A 17,345-nucleotide genomic window follows, 5' to 3' on the forward strand; every position below is an offset into this window, starting at 1 on the left:
AGTCGGTTAGGCGTCCGACTTCAGCCAGGTCACGATCTCGCGGTCCGGGAGTTCGAGCCCCGCGTCGGGCTCTGGGCTGATGGCTCAGAGACTGGAGCCTGTTTCCGATTCTGTGTCTCCCTCTCTCTCTGCCCCTCCCCTATTCATGCTCTGTCTCTCTCTGTCCCAAAAATAAATAAAACGTTGAAAAAAAAATTTAAAAAAAAAATTAGCTGCAGAAAGGTATCAACCCAAAGAATTTTTTTTTCCAGGTGACATCTTTTAAACTTTCAAAGGAGAGATAATTACAATTCTATTTAAGCTACTGCTGAATGGAGCAAGATAAAACTCTTTCCCTTCTTCAGTTATTCTGGGAAACTACCATAACAATATCAAAAGACAACAGACCATGAAAACTGGAAAGGACAAATAACTTCCTTGTATGAATAAACACAGAAAAATCCCAAATTAAATATTAACAACTCAATTTTATCAATATATTGAGGTAATAATTTGTCATAATCAGGGATACAGATTTATCTTTTTAGAAAATAGGGTAAACTACTTAATCACACCTAGTGAGCATTAGGTACCTATATTTATTGATAATTTGAATATTTATTTGTTATTGCATAGAATACCTCTAGAGGAATGCTCAGGTAACCAGTAGGGGTTGACTCTAAAGAGGAAAACAAGATGAATGAAGGACAGGTATGTGAGAGAGAAATCTAATTTTTACCGTGTCAATAATGACTACTCAAAAAGAGTATTTTTTAAATAATGTAAAAATGAAACCCATAATGTATGGAATTGTTGAACCACCATCCTGCACACCTGAAACTAATATAATACTATATGTTAATTATACTGGAATTAAAAATTTTCTAAATGACATCCATAAATAACTAAACTACTTGCCTTCCAGGTTGTATTTAATTATTAAATTAATTAAATACAACGTCAAGTTGAAGTGACATATATCGTGAGGGCCATATGTAATAAGCTTTAAAAAGTTTCATGAAACACTCGGGCACCTCAGTGCCTCAGTTGGTTAAGCATCCAACTGTCTTCATTTTGGCTTAGGTCATGATCTCATGGGTTGATGAGATCAAGTCCCGGGTCGAGCTCTGCGCTGACAGCACGGAGGCTGCTAGGGATTCTCTCTCTCAAAATAAATAAATAAATAAATAAACATTTTAAAAAAGTTTTATAAAGTTATGAAAAATGTGAGATATTGTACCATCATTATATTGTGCTGCACTTATCTATAAAATAAGTAAGCAAAAAAAAATCACTGTAAAAACACTTTGACTCCACCTCGTATCCACTAAGTTTAGTTTAGCTTTTTTTTATTTTTAACATGAGATTTTTTTTTTAAACTTATGGTTCTCTCCTGGGTACGATGACTGATAGAGAAATGTTGGCTTGGACTTCCCACAACAGCCCTGCACGTTTTATTTGCTGATTCTCAGGAATGGACAAGCATAATCTTAATAAATTCTTGGGTTTTATTTCCGGGCCTGCATAAACCTCAGAATTGATATTATCCATACGTAGTAGGATGAGGTAATTATCATAATGTGATTAAGTTTGTGTGAACCCATGCATGGCAAGTGCAGTATGCTCTTTTGCCTTTTGAACACAAAATCCAAATAGGATGCTGTATTAATTTTCTATTCCTCCATAATAAATTATTGTAAAGTTATCACCTTAAAACAATATCCATTTATTATCTCACAGTTTCCATGGGTCGAGAGTACAGACATCACTTAACTGAGTTTTCTGCTCAGGGTTTCACAATACTGCAGTCAAGACATTGGCTGGGGCTGTGGTCTCATCTGAGGTTCAAGGTGCTTCCAGTTCACGTGGTTGCTAACTAAATTAATTTCCTTGCAACTATAGAAATCATGGCAGCTAGCTTTTTCAAGGCCAGCAGGGGAGAAAACCTCTTCACTCTAGACCCTTTCTTAAAGGCTTCACCTGATTAAGCCAGACCCACCAGGGTCGATCTCCCTTTTGATTACATTAAAGCTAGCTAATTAGAAACTTTAATTACATATCCAAAATCCCTTTACCTTTGCCAAACATAGAAGGTAACCTAGTCATTGGAGTGCCATCCTATCATACTCATAGGTCTTGCCCAAGCTGAAGAGAAGCAAATTACACAGGGTGACCGTGAAGGGGCCATCTTAGAATTCTATCACAAATGGTATCTCACACTTCTGAAGATCATATATCAGCCACTAAGAGCCAAGTTAGGACTTAGATAATAAGTTACAAACACCCTGAGAAGTATCCAAACAAAAACCCACTATATACACATAATTAATTATGCCCATTTTCCAGGAAATCTAGAGCCACAAAAATAAATTAAAACTGAAAAAGACCTCAGAGATCCTCTAGTACTAAATCAAGGTTCTCAGACAGTATATGCATATACAGTTCTGATTACATGGTTTTTCAGTCAGTGTTTTCCAACACGTTAAGTGGGCAGAAACTAACAATGAATGACAGCAAGGGTAATGCAGAAGAAAACAAGAAACACTTTGAAAAAGAAATACACACCTCAAAAACATGGCAGTCTGAGGTCACTAAGTGTAGCAAACACAGACTCTACATCCCTCATCAGAGCCAGAGGGCATCATCATTGTGAGAGGACAGCCTTCTGGCAGAAATGTTCAGTTCTCTTCCAGGTACTCTGGTTAAGAAAGCAAGAATGGTGCAGTTCATCCTCAGAACAATTCTCCTTCACATAGGTGACGTCAAAGGACAGCTAAGCTTCAGTTATCTGGAAAATTGACTTAATGGAATGACTCTGCAGCAAGGCAGAGTATATTTTCAGGTTGGACAGTTCAAGATGAGGGATATGGAAGGGGAACTCAGAGTGTGAGAGCAGGCTCCAGGTTATGAATGTTGCGGCTTCAGAGAAGGCGAGAGCAATGGCAGTGGAAGCAAAGAGCCTTTGCTTGCTTTCTTAGCCTGGACGACCTCTCAGCAGAGGGCTGTTTGGGCCCAAGGCTAAACACTTGACTTACTGGGGAAAGACATGCCAACCTGTGCACTCAGCTGCAGAGCCTTGGGGGCCAAAGCATGGGCCTCCGTTCCAACGCACCTATGTCCCCAAAGCCGGTGGCTGTCCTGAGCTTCTGAATGCAGTTTGTCTGCTCTTCTGGATGCCCAAGAGATCAGCAAAAGGAGTTATTTCACATATGGACTTTCTACTTCCAAAGCAATTAAGTACTTAAATTTTCTAATTTTCCTTGTACTTCTCCCAACAAAGGAGAGGTAGAAATATTCTCAGGGAAGGTAGGAAGTTCAGAGAAGAAAGCAAGAACAGGTCTTGAGTCGTGTTAAACTATGCAGCCACTAATGCAATCAGCACATTGGAGAGGTATGAACACCAGTTCTATGATTTCCTAATGCTCGCAGATATATTCACAAAATGAATTCGCTTTTGAAAAAGTATTACTGGGGCACCTGGGTGGCTCAGTCGGTTAAGCGTCCGACTTCAGCTCAGGTCACGATCTCGCGGTCCGTGAGTTCAAGCCTCGCGTCTGGCTCTGGGCTGACAGCTCAGAACCTGGAGCCTGCTTCCGATTCTGTGACTCCCTCTCTCTCTGCCCCTCCCCCATTCATGCTCTGTCTCTCTCTGTCTCAAAAATAAATAAACGTTAAAAAGAAAAAGTATTACTTGTGAACTTTTGGACTTAATGTGTCCCAAACCAAGCTCTTGGCCTCCCTTCCCAAAGGTGCTCGCTTAGCATTCTTCCAGATCTCAGTAAATGGCAACCCCATCCTTGCCATGAATCTTGGGGTCATCTTTGACTTCTCTCTCTCACCTCACATCTGACCCAGTTTCAGAATATATCCAGAATCTAGCCACTTCTCACCATCTCCACTGCGACCTCCCTGATCTGTGCAACCATCATCGTCCTCCCCTGATCACTGAGTAGCCTCCTGAAGGGTCTTCCCGCATCAGGCCTCGATCCTTTTTGTCTCATTCAGCATAGCAGCCCAAGTGATCCTATTAAATGAAATACAGTATGTTACTCCCCTTATCAAAATATTCCAAGAGCTTCCCATTTCACTTAGTGGAAAAGCCACCATCCTTACAGAAGCTTACAAGGCCCTGCAACTGCACCCCTCCCCCGCTTCTGTGATCTCATCTCCGACAACTGTAAGACCCAAGTTACTCTGTTCAGACCACAATGGCCATCTTTTTTTTTTTTTAATGTTTATTTATTTATTCTGAGAAAGAGAGAAAACAGAAGCAAGGGAGGGGCATATAGAGAAGAGAGAATCACAAGCAGGCTCCATGCTGTCAGTGTAGAGCCCAATGACGCATGAAGCGTGAGATCATGGCCTGAGCCCAAATCAAGAGTTGGACACTTAACTGACTGAGCCACCCAGGCACCCCAACACACCAGCCATCTGACAGGTGAGTTTACACCTTAGGATCTGAGTGTTTGCTGTGCCCTCTGTCTAGAATGCCCTTCTCTAGGATGTCACTTCCTTTAAGTTTGGTTAAAGGCCCCCTGCCCCTCAACTCCATACCTGGCAGATAGTATATTCTCATGGAGGCCTTTCCTGGCCACTCTCTATAAATCACAAACCTACATTCCACATCTCACCCTCCTGCTTTGCTCTTCTCCTGAACACTCAGAACTGTTTATTTCAATCACTTCTATTTATTCGGACTTATTTTTGTCTGTTCTGTTTCCTGCTATGTCCCCAACGTCTAGACCAGTGCCTGGCACATGAAATATATTCAACAAATATTTGTTGAAAGGATGAATGAATGCAGGGCACTGAGGGGAATAGGAAGTATAAATCCCAAGTTCCTTTGGGGTCTGGTTTCTGACTAACTGTGGAGCCTCACCCCACCCAGCTCAGACTCCATCCCACACCAGCTGTGACTCACATTTAGCACACACCTCTGTGTCTCTGAACATGTGGGTCCTCCTGTCTGGGATTTCTGACTCTTTTTTTGCTTATCCCACTGTTATTTTCATCCTTATTTCTTTTACTACCAATGAGGTCATTACTAGACAGTTTCTCCTGAGTCTATTGGCCATCTGGTATTTCTTCTTCTGTGAATTCAACAAAAGCGTCCTGAAGATATGAAGACACATTGTCCTAAGCTCTTCAAATATAAGACAGCCGTGTTCCCCATGCTCAAGAAGTTTATGGTTTTGATAGACAAACAAATACACAAAATAATTATGGATTATGAAAAATACCATGAAGAAATAAAGAGGAAACTGTAACAGAGAATAATGGAAACTTAGGGTGTACTTAGAGTGGTCAGTGAGGGGATCAATGAAAAATTATTTAAGGAAGAGAAGTTGCTGACAATGTTTAATGTTACCTGAACTCTATGCTCCTGGAAAACAATGATGATTAAGAAATATCCCCAAACATCCCTCCCCCTCAAATCGCCCACCCTTTTGTGTTCTAGAAAATGGCAAACTGCAATGAACCACCATTCCCCACAGGCTTAGATAAGACTTGCTGTCCACTCTTTCTCATAATTCTCTCAAGACTTATGGATGTGACTGCTGTATTTACCTGTGACAAGAGCAAACCTAAACCGTTCCCCTTTTGCCTACATCAACTGACAAAGTCAGCCATAGGCTCTGTTCCTTGTCTCATGAATAATTAGCTGACGTTAGAATTGTTTGTCCCCCTAAAACTAGCTAGACACAGGAATAAATATTTCCTCTTCCACTATTTCTACTCCCTATAAAGATCTAAGGCAAAACTACTGTTCTAGGATATAGTGTAGTAGTAGGCTAATGATGCCCCATAAAAGAGATCTAGGTCTTAATTGCTGAAATCTATAAAAGTTACCTTTTATGAAAAAGGGGTGTTTGCAGATGTGATTAAGGAGCCTGAGATGGGACAATTATCCCAGATTATCTGGGTCAACCCTGTATATAATCACAAATATTCCTGTAAGAGGGGAACAGGAGACGTGACCGTAGACAGAAGGTGGCCGTGTGATGGAAGCAGAGAGGAGCAGAGTCAGAGAGAAGATGCTACACCACTGGTTGTGAAGACAGAAGAAGGGACCATGAGCCAAAGAATTCAGCCCTAGATGTGGGAAAAAGCAAGGAAACAGATTCTCCCCTAGACTCTCCAGAGTACAGCCCTTTTTAGCCAATAAGCCTCATTTCGGACTTCTGACCTCCAAAACTATAAGAGTAATAACTTTCTATCATTTTAAGCCACTAATTTTGTGGTAAGTTGTTACAGCAACCATAAAAAACTAATATGCACTCTAATCTTTAGATCCGTGGTGTTTCCTATTGCAATCAACTGAATAAAATCCATCTCCTTACTCAATTTTTGTCTTGGATTGTGTGAACTACATGAAAAGCAGGGAACAGAACAATCTAGGCAGAGTGAACAATAGGGACAAAGGTCCTCAGGCAAAAGAGAAATCAGTATGCTCTAGAACCAAGGAGATGAGTATAACTGGCCTTGCGCCATGGGAAGGAATTTGGATTTTATATTTGTGATGGGAAAACTTCAGAAGATTTTGAGGCATAAAAGGTGGAAGTAGAGACATCTCTCGGTAGTCCTGGTAAGAGATATTGGTGGCTCCAGAATGTGAAGAGAATTTAGATATAGGACTGGATAAAACAGAGTCTGTCTCTGTAAGGGTTGTAATGGGAAACAGAGCATTCAAATCAGGATAATTTAAGGAGAGTTTACTAAAGGTGCTATTTATAAAGGTGAGGGCCAAGATGTGGGAAATCAAAACTACAGAGGAGAAAGTAGTACCCTGAAGTAGAAGGCGTGAAGGGAAAGGGGAGCATGTAGCTTCTAGAGCCTAGAAGAAAGGGCAACCTTGGCAAGAGCAGTGGTCTTCAGTGGAGGGACACAGCCATCAAGAGAGGACCCAGAACTTACCCTCCCCTACCCCACTGACCTCCTGCTGGAGCTCTGTATTGTCAAACCCCAAGGCAAGCCAGAGGACAAGAGAGCTCATTGGTGAGGTCCAAACAGGTCAGCCTCCTGGGACAGAGAGCAGAGAGGGATGGAAAGGGGGTCCGGGGGTTGGGGGAATATAAGGAAGATATGTAGTGAAAACATTCAGATTAGTTCCCAGTTATTAAAAGAAAATGTGGAGACTCAAATTTTCTGCATTATTTCCTTAATAGTCCGTTTCACTTAGCCCAGGCCAATAGATGCCCAAACAATGCTCTTTTACCTTCCTGACTTTTCTTTGAACGTTTACAACTGCACTTTTGTCCTAAAGGCAATCAGGAATGACAATGATTAAAACGCGTATAAGGACTGATAATGCTTTCTTCAAAGTTCAGCAACAAACCTCTCTTGATACAGGTGTAAAATTTGATGAAATGTTGCTACATGAAAACTGGATAATATCCACTACTGACTGAAGAGAATTGAGTTTGCACAGCCTAGTAAGTAAAGGTTGTTTCAGAGCAGCAGAATATTGAATCACAATCAACTGAAACCTTAGCAAGCCTAATTCATACATCTCTCTGCATGGATACCCATATTTTACCATTGTTTCTCTTTTTTTGTTATTATTCTGGAAGATAATTCAATTTGCATTGCACATTTCCTCACAGAAATTTTGAATCTTATGAATATAAAAATCATGGACTTGGCCCAATTTTATTTTAATCAGTTTTTCTGTTTCCTAATTCAGGATTAACTTCCCAGGATATATGCAGAGATTTAGTAGCAAGAGCGACAGTGTGCACATTAAAATATGGAGAATTTCAGCAGCAATTTGAGTTATGGTAATTACTGGGTTTGTTTACACAGACATAGATGAAAAGCATAACCTTTTTGTTCCTGTCTTTTTTTTTTTTAATTTGGAAAAACTGTGTGCTACCAACAGAAAAATCATACAACGGTTGTTTAATGTCGTGGAGGAAATCAGGTGCAACCAACGAGACCTGAGAAATAGAGAGATCAAAACTGTCTGAGGTAGTGTTTTAACTAGGCATCCTTTCCCCTGGAGCCACCCTCAATGATATAATAAGGCTCTCACGCTCACGTTCTGCTCAGAATGATTGTCATACATTCACTTGCCCCAAACCAACCAACCAGTGGGTTTCCACTCACACTGAAACTGTCCAGTGTGGCCCTAACATCATCTTCTTTTTCCACATTCATTCTCCATACCTGCTCCCTGGACCCATTTGTTTCATCCAGGAAACGGACCTGACCGAGATGGGACCCATGTTGGGGAAGAGGAGCAGAAGGAAGTAGATGGTCCCCAACAGATGGAGCCAAGAGGAAAGGCACCCGTGCTCTCAGGGAAGGTGAGAAGATAAGCCCATCCCTGGGAACACTTAGAAACAGACCTGGCCTGCTTTTGTGAGTCTTATTGATCCCAGATCTAGAAGCTTCCCCAAGAGACCCATGCTTTTGTGACTACCAGTTTGTGCTGTTAAAGGCAGCAGGCAGACAGACCTTCACATGTCTTAGAATGGTTAAAAAGGTGTATAATTGGGGCACCTGGGTGGCTCCATTGGTTGAGCGTCTGACTCGTGATTTTGGTTTAGGTCATGATCCCAGGGTGGTGGGATCAAGCCCCACTTTTGGAGCCTGCTTAAGATTCTCTCTCTCCCTCTGTATCGACCCCAGCAGATTCTCTAGAAATAAATTCCCTAAAGCAATGGTCCTTAACCAGAGGTGGCCAACAAGAATCACCCTGGAGATTCTGAGTAGTCGGTTTGCAGTAGGGTTTGGACATGGGCATTTGACCGAGCTTTCTAGGTGATTTTCATGTGTATCCTGGCTCTCAAGCTACCTGTTTTTATTTTCTTTACTTCCTAAAAACTCAGTGATGCTTTTATTTTATTTATTTTTTTATTTAAAAAAAATTTTTTTTCAACGTTTATTTATTTTTGGAACAGAGAGAGACAGAGCATGAACGGGGGAGGGGCAGAGAGAGAGGGAGACACAGAATCGGAAACAGGCTCCAGGCTCTGAGCCATCAGCCCAGAGCCCAACGCGGGGCTCGAACTCCCGGACCGGGAGATCGTGACCTGGCTGAAGTCGGACGCTTAACCGACTGCGCCACCCAGGCGCCCCTCAGTGATGCTTTTAAAAGGAAATAAAATGTCCTTCTATGGGCTGTAAATACAGAAATTTCACCTCCTGGTACTCCTACACACTGGCATAATTCAGAGTCAGCTTTTCATGGTCATCATGTTAACAGATTGGGTATTCAGTGTATTCGTGAAAACTGCAGTCTGAGTTTGTATGTTAACTATTCCGATCCCCTTGAACTTTTGTAGTACCATGTGGCAGTCATTTGTGAATTAGTCCAAAGTAGTTTCTAGTAATAAATGCTTATTTTGTTAACGATTTGCTTCCTCCTTACCTGCTTTATTTAACTGCCACTCAACATAATGTCGAGCTCCTGAGCTACTTCTATTCTTACGATCCATGTGCTGCTCTTATGAAATTGAAAGGCTACATATATTTGATTTTTGTGTTCTTCTTAAGAGCCTGGCAGGAACATTCTTGTGAATTCGCAAGTTATATGCTAGTCTAGTGTTTTCAAATTGGGCTATAGATACTCCTAAGGAAACACAAGGTATTCTAGGGGGTATTGTGCTATTCTGGAGGCTGATGGTATTCTGGACCAAAGGACAAACTTTCAGATAGTCAACAAACATATGTACTTTTTACTGAAATTTATTTACCTGTATACGAGTTCTTCTTTCCTATCTCCCTTATTTCAATTGCCCTTCCCCAAAAGATAGGTATACATCACACCTATCCTCAGCATTACTCTGGTGTTTTGCCCATGGTGTAAAAAACTCTGGGCTTGAAACAAAGAACTTCTATCTTTTGGTACCAGAACCCAAAGTGTGGCTTCTGTCTTTTCTTGGCTTACACATATTTCTGGTAAAGGTGAACCGTGGCATGATAAATGAAGTATTTTTGCCCACGGTGGAATGTTCTGAATTCAGATAAGCGGAGCTATGCGGTTATGGGGAATTATGATAATTTTCTTTTAATATTCCCACCTCTTCCATTCCTGAATGGTTGTCAAAGAACCCTAAGGAAGTGTTAAAGAGTTTTGTCAGTTCAAACTGACAAAAACTGAAAAAGTCCACAGAAAGTTTGGGCAAAAGGACAGTGATCCCAGATGGAGATCAGAGATGCAGAAGGAAAAGCAAAGAAAGTGATAAAAGTCTGGGTAAACATTTTTAAAAATAATTCTAAAATGTAGTGATACTAATAATGTTTATTGAGATTCAAAGAAAAGATACACCTAAAATACTAGATAATAATTTTATATATGTTGAAAGAATGGGTAATGAAATTAAAGCATCCGAAGATCCTTGTGTTATCCAGAAGAAAGACAATAACTTTGTTTCAGATTTTAGACACCGATGAATTAAGCATGCATGTTTTATCTAAAATTGTAAATCAGAGAGCGAAATCTCTAAATAACTAAAGGGAAATGTGAAATAGTAAAATAATTCAATTAATTAAAATAAAATGAATAATAATACAATTTGAAAAAGAAACAGAACATCTGAAAAGAACCCAAATTAAGATAGATTCAAGTCCATCATGGAGCTTACATGTTAGAGGAGGAAACATACAACATACACGTGAAATGAATAAATATGTTATATCACATAGTAGTACATGCTGTGAAGAAAAAACAAATAGGGTAAAACACTACATGTTACCCTAGGAGGAAACTAATTTTAGATAAGGGAAGATCTGACAGAAAGAGAAAAAGGAAGCAGGACTCCAAGGCTTTTTATCTTGAACAGGAAGAGAGGTTGAGAAGAGGCAGCCAGTGATGTTAGAAAAACCCAGAGTATGGTCTGGTGTCTCAACCAGAAGGGCATGAACAACTGTGAAGCTAAGAATGCCTGGTCAATTTACTACACACATCTTTCCCAGACCTGGGGAACATAGTCAGTAGCAGGCTTAGCATCAAGAAGAGTTTACCACAGTCCCAGTAGGCACATGTAAACCTACAGAGCACGGTGGCTAAGTGCAGGGACCCTAAAGTCAGATGACCTCGAGCTGAATCTTGGTTCCATCTCTTTCTACTTGTGAGCTGTGTGATCATAGGCAAATCCTTTGTGATTTGGTTTCCTCACCTGTAATATGGGTATAATAACACTTGTTTCCTCTGGTTGTCCTGATTAAATGAGTTAATATTCATAAAACACTTAAAATATACTTGGCATGAAGTAACTATCACATTAAGTCCTTGTTAAAAACAGAAATATCTTACAATGGTCAAGATAGGAAGGACAACATGGCTTGTAAAGTACCGACTTACATTCTCAACAGGTTCAAGTTGGCACTGGACGTATGTAATTGAATTAATCAGCATGACTGATAGGATAATTATATTGTGATTAAAAAAACAGCAGGGAATACACTATGGTTGGAACATGTCTAGTTCTTTGCTGTAGTGTATGGAATTAAAGATGTATTTTCATATCAAGTTCTATTTCAATTGTCCTAAGGAATGTCCTATGATATGCTTATTGGTTTGGAGCCCTAACCTTTTGCAGTTGGATTATACCCCTTTCTCTTTCTAATCTAAAATGTCCTCAGATGCAAAGTGAAAATAATAAACATTTTATCCACATTAACAGAAGAAATAGAATCCTTTCCTGGGACTAGGGATTACAAAGAGCCAAACAAGTCACTTTTGTATAAAACGCTGAAGTAGATGCTTTGAAGGTTTCATACAAATTAATAACTCTTATTAAAGTGAAAGATAAAATGCATATCACAAGGAAATTACACAATGGCTGTATATGGCTAATCAATGATAAGGTAATATTGTGAGAGGTAAGACAAGGCAGAGCTCACTGCTGGTTGTAAGTTTCATAAGTGAAGTGAGACTTTTATTTGAGTCTGGGTAAAGGGAGTCATTACAGTTATTACATTTTAGGATATGCAAGGACTGAATCTCTAATGTGAACTTCCTTAGGAAATTACTAGAGAAAGGGCTTCAGCAAAATAAAGGAATAAACCAAAAGGAAGATACTAGATTCCTAAAACCAAGGCTCCAATATAAGAGAAGGGCAAAGGGAAGTGTCAGGATGACAGCTATTCCAGGACTAGAGAGTCACATGCACATTTTGGAGCAAGAGAATGGAGGGGTGAGGGAGGGGGAAATTGAAACGGATAGGTGATTTGATGTGTTTCAGTGTTTCATTTGATATGATAGATGTAAGGTACTAGATCCCATGGAGCATTTGGAAAAAAGCAATAGGTGAATCAAAAACACCACCACCAAAGACAAATGGAAGAACAACATATTTATTAACTTGAGGGGGACAGGTGTAAAAAAAAAAATAATATCACATTACTCATCTCAACAGTGAATGATATTTACACAGTCATGATAAATACTACTGACTTATCCAAATATTGCTACAGAACTATTTGCAGAATGGGGTGGAAAGAGGAGTAAAAGACTTAATCCTCAACTACCCTAATTTTAAAGATAATTTTTATGCCACTAAAAAAATAGCAACATGCGATTTAGAAACAGGGGGTTACATTCCAGAAGAAAGAGCCAAAAAAGTTGGAAGCATTGCCCCTGAGGAGTGAACTTTGGGGGAGTGTTTTGGTGGAGGGGTAGGCCAGTTTTTCATTGCAGGCCTTGAAAAAACATTACATGGAAAAACAAAACAAAACACAATTGATTACAAATTAAAGGGGTAAACAGGAAAATCAAAAGATTTTGAGAAGTGATCCTATACAGGGGCCTGACAGAACAAGCAAGAAGATCTCTTTCATTCATACAACAAATATTTATCAAGCACTGTTCTGATCCAGGCACTAAGCTAGGCCCCAGGAATACATTAGTGAATGAAAACATATGTGGTCACTGTCCTCTGGAGCTTATGTCTACTAGAACACATAGCCAACAAGCAAAAATACATACATACAGGGGCGCCTGGGTGGCGCAGTCGGTTAAGCGTCCGACTTCAGCCAGGTCACGATCTCGCGGTCCGTGAGTTCGAGCCCCGCATCAGGCTCTGGGCTGATGGCTCAGAGCCTGGAGCCTGTTTCCGATTCTGTGTCTCCCTCTCTCTCTGCCCCTCCCCCGTTCATGCTCTGTCTCTCTCTGTCCCAAAAATAAATAAACATTGAAAAAAAATTTAAAAAAAATACATACATACATAAGACATGAGTGAAAATACAGATTGTAGTAATAAGTGATGTGACTAGAAAAAATTATTGTGATAGAAAATGGTGGTGAGGGACTTCCCTTAACAGAAATAGCCCTTCTGAGATGAGCTGAGACTGGAAACACATGAAACATAAACTAAGGACGGGTGTGTATAGACTCCCAGGCAGTAAGTCTGGTGGGTCTAGAAACGGTTAGAAAGCCACTGTGGCCAGAAGCACCAGAGGTGAGCAGGATGATGGCTCTAGATGAGGTTAGAGAAGTAGCAGGACCCATATCATGTTGTTATAGATATCAGTTTGGGGAGTCTTTAAGTGGTAGATGTTTAAAGGCAAGAGAAGAGAGTGTGGAGTATAATCCATAACTTCATCCGGAGGAATTCCAACATTTAAATGGAACCAGTAAGAGACTGCAGAGGTGGGGCCAATAAGGAAAGGCACAGCAGGGAAGTCTGGAAACTTCCTCAACAATACCCTAACGTTTCTGTCATTTTTCTAAAACTGACCTATTGTTTGCGTTTATCTTGACAAGGTGCGTTTCATTTTAGTTTTCAGATTTTTGCATCAGTTCTGGAAATAACTAGAGATATTTATATACTAGAAAAGTCAATTTACAATTATCTAGAAAGTTATTTCCTCATCCCCATTGTAAATTATTCCAGGGTAGCCCAGGATCTTCGTTCGAATCCCAGGCACTGGGGTCCCCCCTCTGTGTTTCTGTGGGGTCATATGAAACAGTGCTAGGATTTCAACTGAATTATCCTTGGGATCATCCGGAGATGCTTGCCCCCGCCCCCTTGAAGGGTAAACAACACGCCATGCACTGTGGGTACTGTAAGGAATGGAACACGCTGCCTGGCCTATGGCCTGGGACGTAGCACTGAGCTCCGCGGCCGTCATCTGCACTGTGGTGCGGTTCCGTTGCTTTGGGGACCCCTGAGATTAGAACCTGCGGAGCCATGGCCGCGGGGGGCGCCGCCCCAGGTAACTCAACAGCGCGCAGGGCCCAGGCCCCGAGCCTCGCGGATAGCCTTGGAAAACAGAGACCACAAAAAAGATGAGGGTCCAAGGAGGCAGGCGGAGACCTCGTTCCCGGGGGCCCAGAGCCTGCGCCAGCCCGAGGGCGGTCCATGCGCCGCCTCCTTGCGCTCTTCGTCAGACCGCGGCGGCGGTTACTGCTTCCGAGGTCATTTTACCCGGACGTATCTTTAGGGTGCAGACCCGGAGAGCGCCTGCGGGAGCGGGCCAGCCAACCAGCGCCCAAACTTCGGGGCAAATGACTCCCGTCTGCCCTCGCCCGGCTCTCGGCTACCATCTCTTTCCGTGTTTGCTCCGCTCAGTGTTTAAAGACGCGCGCAGCGCAGCGCCGAGAGCAGAGGCCGCGGGGCCGCCCCGGCCGCTGTCCAGCACTCGCAGCCTGAGTCGGGGCTGCCGCGGCGCCAGTAATGTCGGGGCCCAGACTGACAGGACACCCCTTGCAGGGAGTGGGGAGGCTGGGAGCCCGGCCGCCCCTCCCCAGGGCCGCCCAGGTTGGGGGAGGAGGAGGAGGAGGAGCAGGAGGAGGAGGGAGATGAGGAGACCAGCGGGCGGGCCCCGAGCAAGCCGCGGTGGTCTGAGCGGTGTGGGAGCCTGAGCAGCCCCTAGGGAAATGCTTCCTTCCTGTTGTGTGTGCGGGAAGCCACCGAGGCCGTCCCCGCGCAGGTTGGATCCGTGCGCTGAGTTGGAAAAACTTGAAAAGGCGCAGTAGTTTCCCAAATCCGCTTTCCAAGAAGGGTTTAAATCTCGCCTCCCCTCTCAGCCAGAACTGTGGGCTCGTCCGGGGGTCGGTGGGCGGGGCGAGGAGTTGTTGGCGGGAGATTTACATTTTTGGCGGCTGGACTCATTCTGAGTCCACTTGTTCCCTCTTTTCTCTCGTTCTGCTCTGCCATGCCCTGCTCTGAAGCGACACCCACCATCTCCCCCAGCAAGCGGGCTCGGCCTGCGGAGGACGCCATGCGGCTCCGCTTTGTCCGGCTCTCGGAGCACGCCACCGCCCCGAGCAAGGGGTCCGCGCGGGCCGCGGGCTACGACCTGTACAGGTGAGTGGGGATTTCCCGCCGCCTTCTGCGCGTGGCATCCCTACCCCACGCAGAGAAGGTGCAGGCCTGGAGTTGCAGAGTTCTCAGGTTAGCTTATATTCTTGCCATCTGCTGCTACAGCTTGAAACTTTCACTTAACAGATTACAAAAACAAACTCCTTTTGCATTTATGTAGGATTTCAGTCTTTTTTTTTTTTTTTTTACTGTTGAAAATGTTAGTTTTCCTCTTTAGCATAAATTCAATAAGGATTTGGGATAAGCATGCAGAATGGTAACTACATGTAAATGTCCACCAAGGCATTATTTGTTTTGCAACATTTATTTTACCCTTTCCTGGTGGAAGGTAGAAATGAATAAGGCCCACCTTGGCCTTCAAGGAGTGGCCTGAGGGTGATGCAGTGGGCAACAGGAAGAGAAGCTAAGGTGGAAGTTTAGGTGCTGAGTATGAAAATACATGAGGAGGATTCATGAACGATGCTTCTGCCTTAAAGGATTTGTAAAATTTTTCTGTATGTCCATATTTAAGTTCTGCCCAAGGACTGGGAATGTCAAAAGGGTACAAATCAGAAAAGCAGTGGGAATGTCAGTAATACTACCTACCACCCTTTGCTTTGTTCAGCACCTTTTCCCTCTACTAAAGCCTTTACGTGTGGGCACTTTTATTGAATCCTCGGGACACTCCTGAAGTAGATAAGTGTTACTTTTTTACAGATGAGGGAGTTTGTGAAGAGCTGAACTGATTGCTCAAGGGCTTGAATGTAATAAAATTTTTGACCCTTAATTCAGTGCTTTTTTCCCTTGACTACTGTGCCCAGTTCTTAGAACCATTAAGGTAGGTGAAAAGTGATACTGGGGGTTATGGGTGTTTAATACAGGACTAAATCCTTAGGATTTACTTTAAAGCATGCCGGGTAATTCTAATGTGAGAACTACTGGTCTCAGTCATAAGCACAGGAGGAGGGGAGAAAGGAGTGTGTGACAATAGGAAAAGGAAGGTGAGGTATAGTCTGTTAGAGCTGAAAGGGATGTGGTCAGTCCCTTAGTTTTCGTGGCTAAACGTGGAGTGATGTAGTTTGACTGCATCATGTCTGGGCACTGTTGTGAGTCAAATGAGAGATGTTGATTTAAGATACTTTAACATCCTCCTAATGAATAGAGATGACTGTATACTGAGATAGACATGGAAATAACTTCCCTCTTTAATAAATTAGGGCTTAACTATGGAAAGAGGAAATTCCAATGAAAGAAGTGAAAATGTTAATACTGCTTTACTAGTTTTCACTAAGGTCTCCAAAGTAACTTAACAGTTCTGCTCATTGTAAAATCTCTTAAATTTCTGTCAAGAAGGGGGCTACAGTAAGAGCAATAGTAGCAGCATTTGATGGGTGGATCTTAGAATATTGGGTTCTCAGCAGTGTCCTTCTCCAGGGCCTATTGACAGTGATCAGCTCTGTCCCCAACCTGTGAGGTTCAAGGCTTCAGCTTGGTAAGCTTGGTTAACTACCAAGGCTAGCAGAACAGATGCAACACAGCTTTTTTTTTTTAAAGTTTATTTATTTATTTATTTTTAAATGTTTTTTTTTATTTTTGAGACAGAGAGAGACAGAGCATGAACCGGGGAGGAGCAGAGAGAGAGAGGGAGACACAGAATCCAAAGCAGGCTCCAGGCTCTGAGCTGTCAGCACAGAGCCCGACGCGGGGCTCGAACTCACGGACCATGAGATCGTGACCTGAGCCGAAGTCGGATGCTTAACCGACTGAGCCACCCAGGCGCCCCTATTTATTTAGTTTTGAGAGAGAGAGAGCGAGTGCTCAAGCATGATTGGGGGGGGGGCAGGAAGGTGCAGAGAGAGAGAGAGAGAGGGAGAGAGAGAACCCTAAGCAGGCCCTAAGCTGTCAGCTCAGAGCCTGATGTGGAGCTCCAACTCAGTAACTGTGAGATCATGACCCAAGCTGAAATCAAGAGTTCAGTGCTTAACTGACTGAGCCACGTGAACACCCCTATCTTCCTCTTTTTATATCGCATTAGTGAAGCATACAACTTTTAAAAGTGTGCCTTTCCACCCCCTCCTGCTAATACGTATTTCAGTTTCCCAGCAAAATTTTGTT

General features: G+C 42.5%; 1 protein-coding gene across 4 annotated transcripts in view; it reads left to right on the top strand.

Annotated features, from left to right (window-relative positions):
• Positions 1-14,022: 14,022 nt before the first annotated feature.
• DUT (deoxyuridine triphosphatase) overlaps positions 14,023-17,345 on the top strand; it is a 12,778-nt gene continuing 9,455 nt past the window's right edge. Inside the window, exons 1-2 of one of the 4 annotated variants that reach the window (XM_040492626.1) lie at positions 14,023-14,142; positions 15,101-15,236. In XM_040492626.1, coding sequence (XP_040348560.1) covers positions 14,118-14,142; positions 15,101-15,236 — 161 coding nt within the window. In that variant the 5' untranslated portion in view covers positions 14,023-14,117. Of the gene's footprint in view, positions 14,143-14,347; positions 14,601-15,034; positions 15,237-17,345 lie in introns of those variants that run through there. The other 3 variants (XM_040492625.1, XM_040492623.1, XM_040492624.1) reach the window with 3 other exon arrangements.

This window comes from Herpailurus yagouaroundi, unplaced genomic scaffold, assembly GCF_014898765.1.
Source record: "Herpailurus yagouaroundi ecotype Mexico unplaced genomic scaffold, PumYag 184, whole genome shotgun sequence".
In the NCBI taxonomy this organism is placed as follows: Eukaryota; Metazoa; Chordata; class Mammalia; order Carnivora; family Felidae; genus Herpailurus; species Herpailurus yagouaroundi.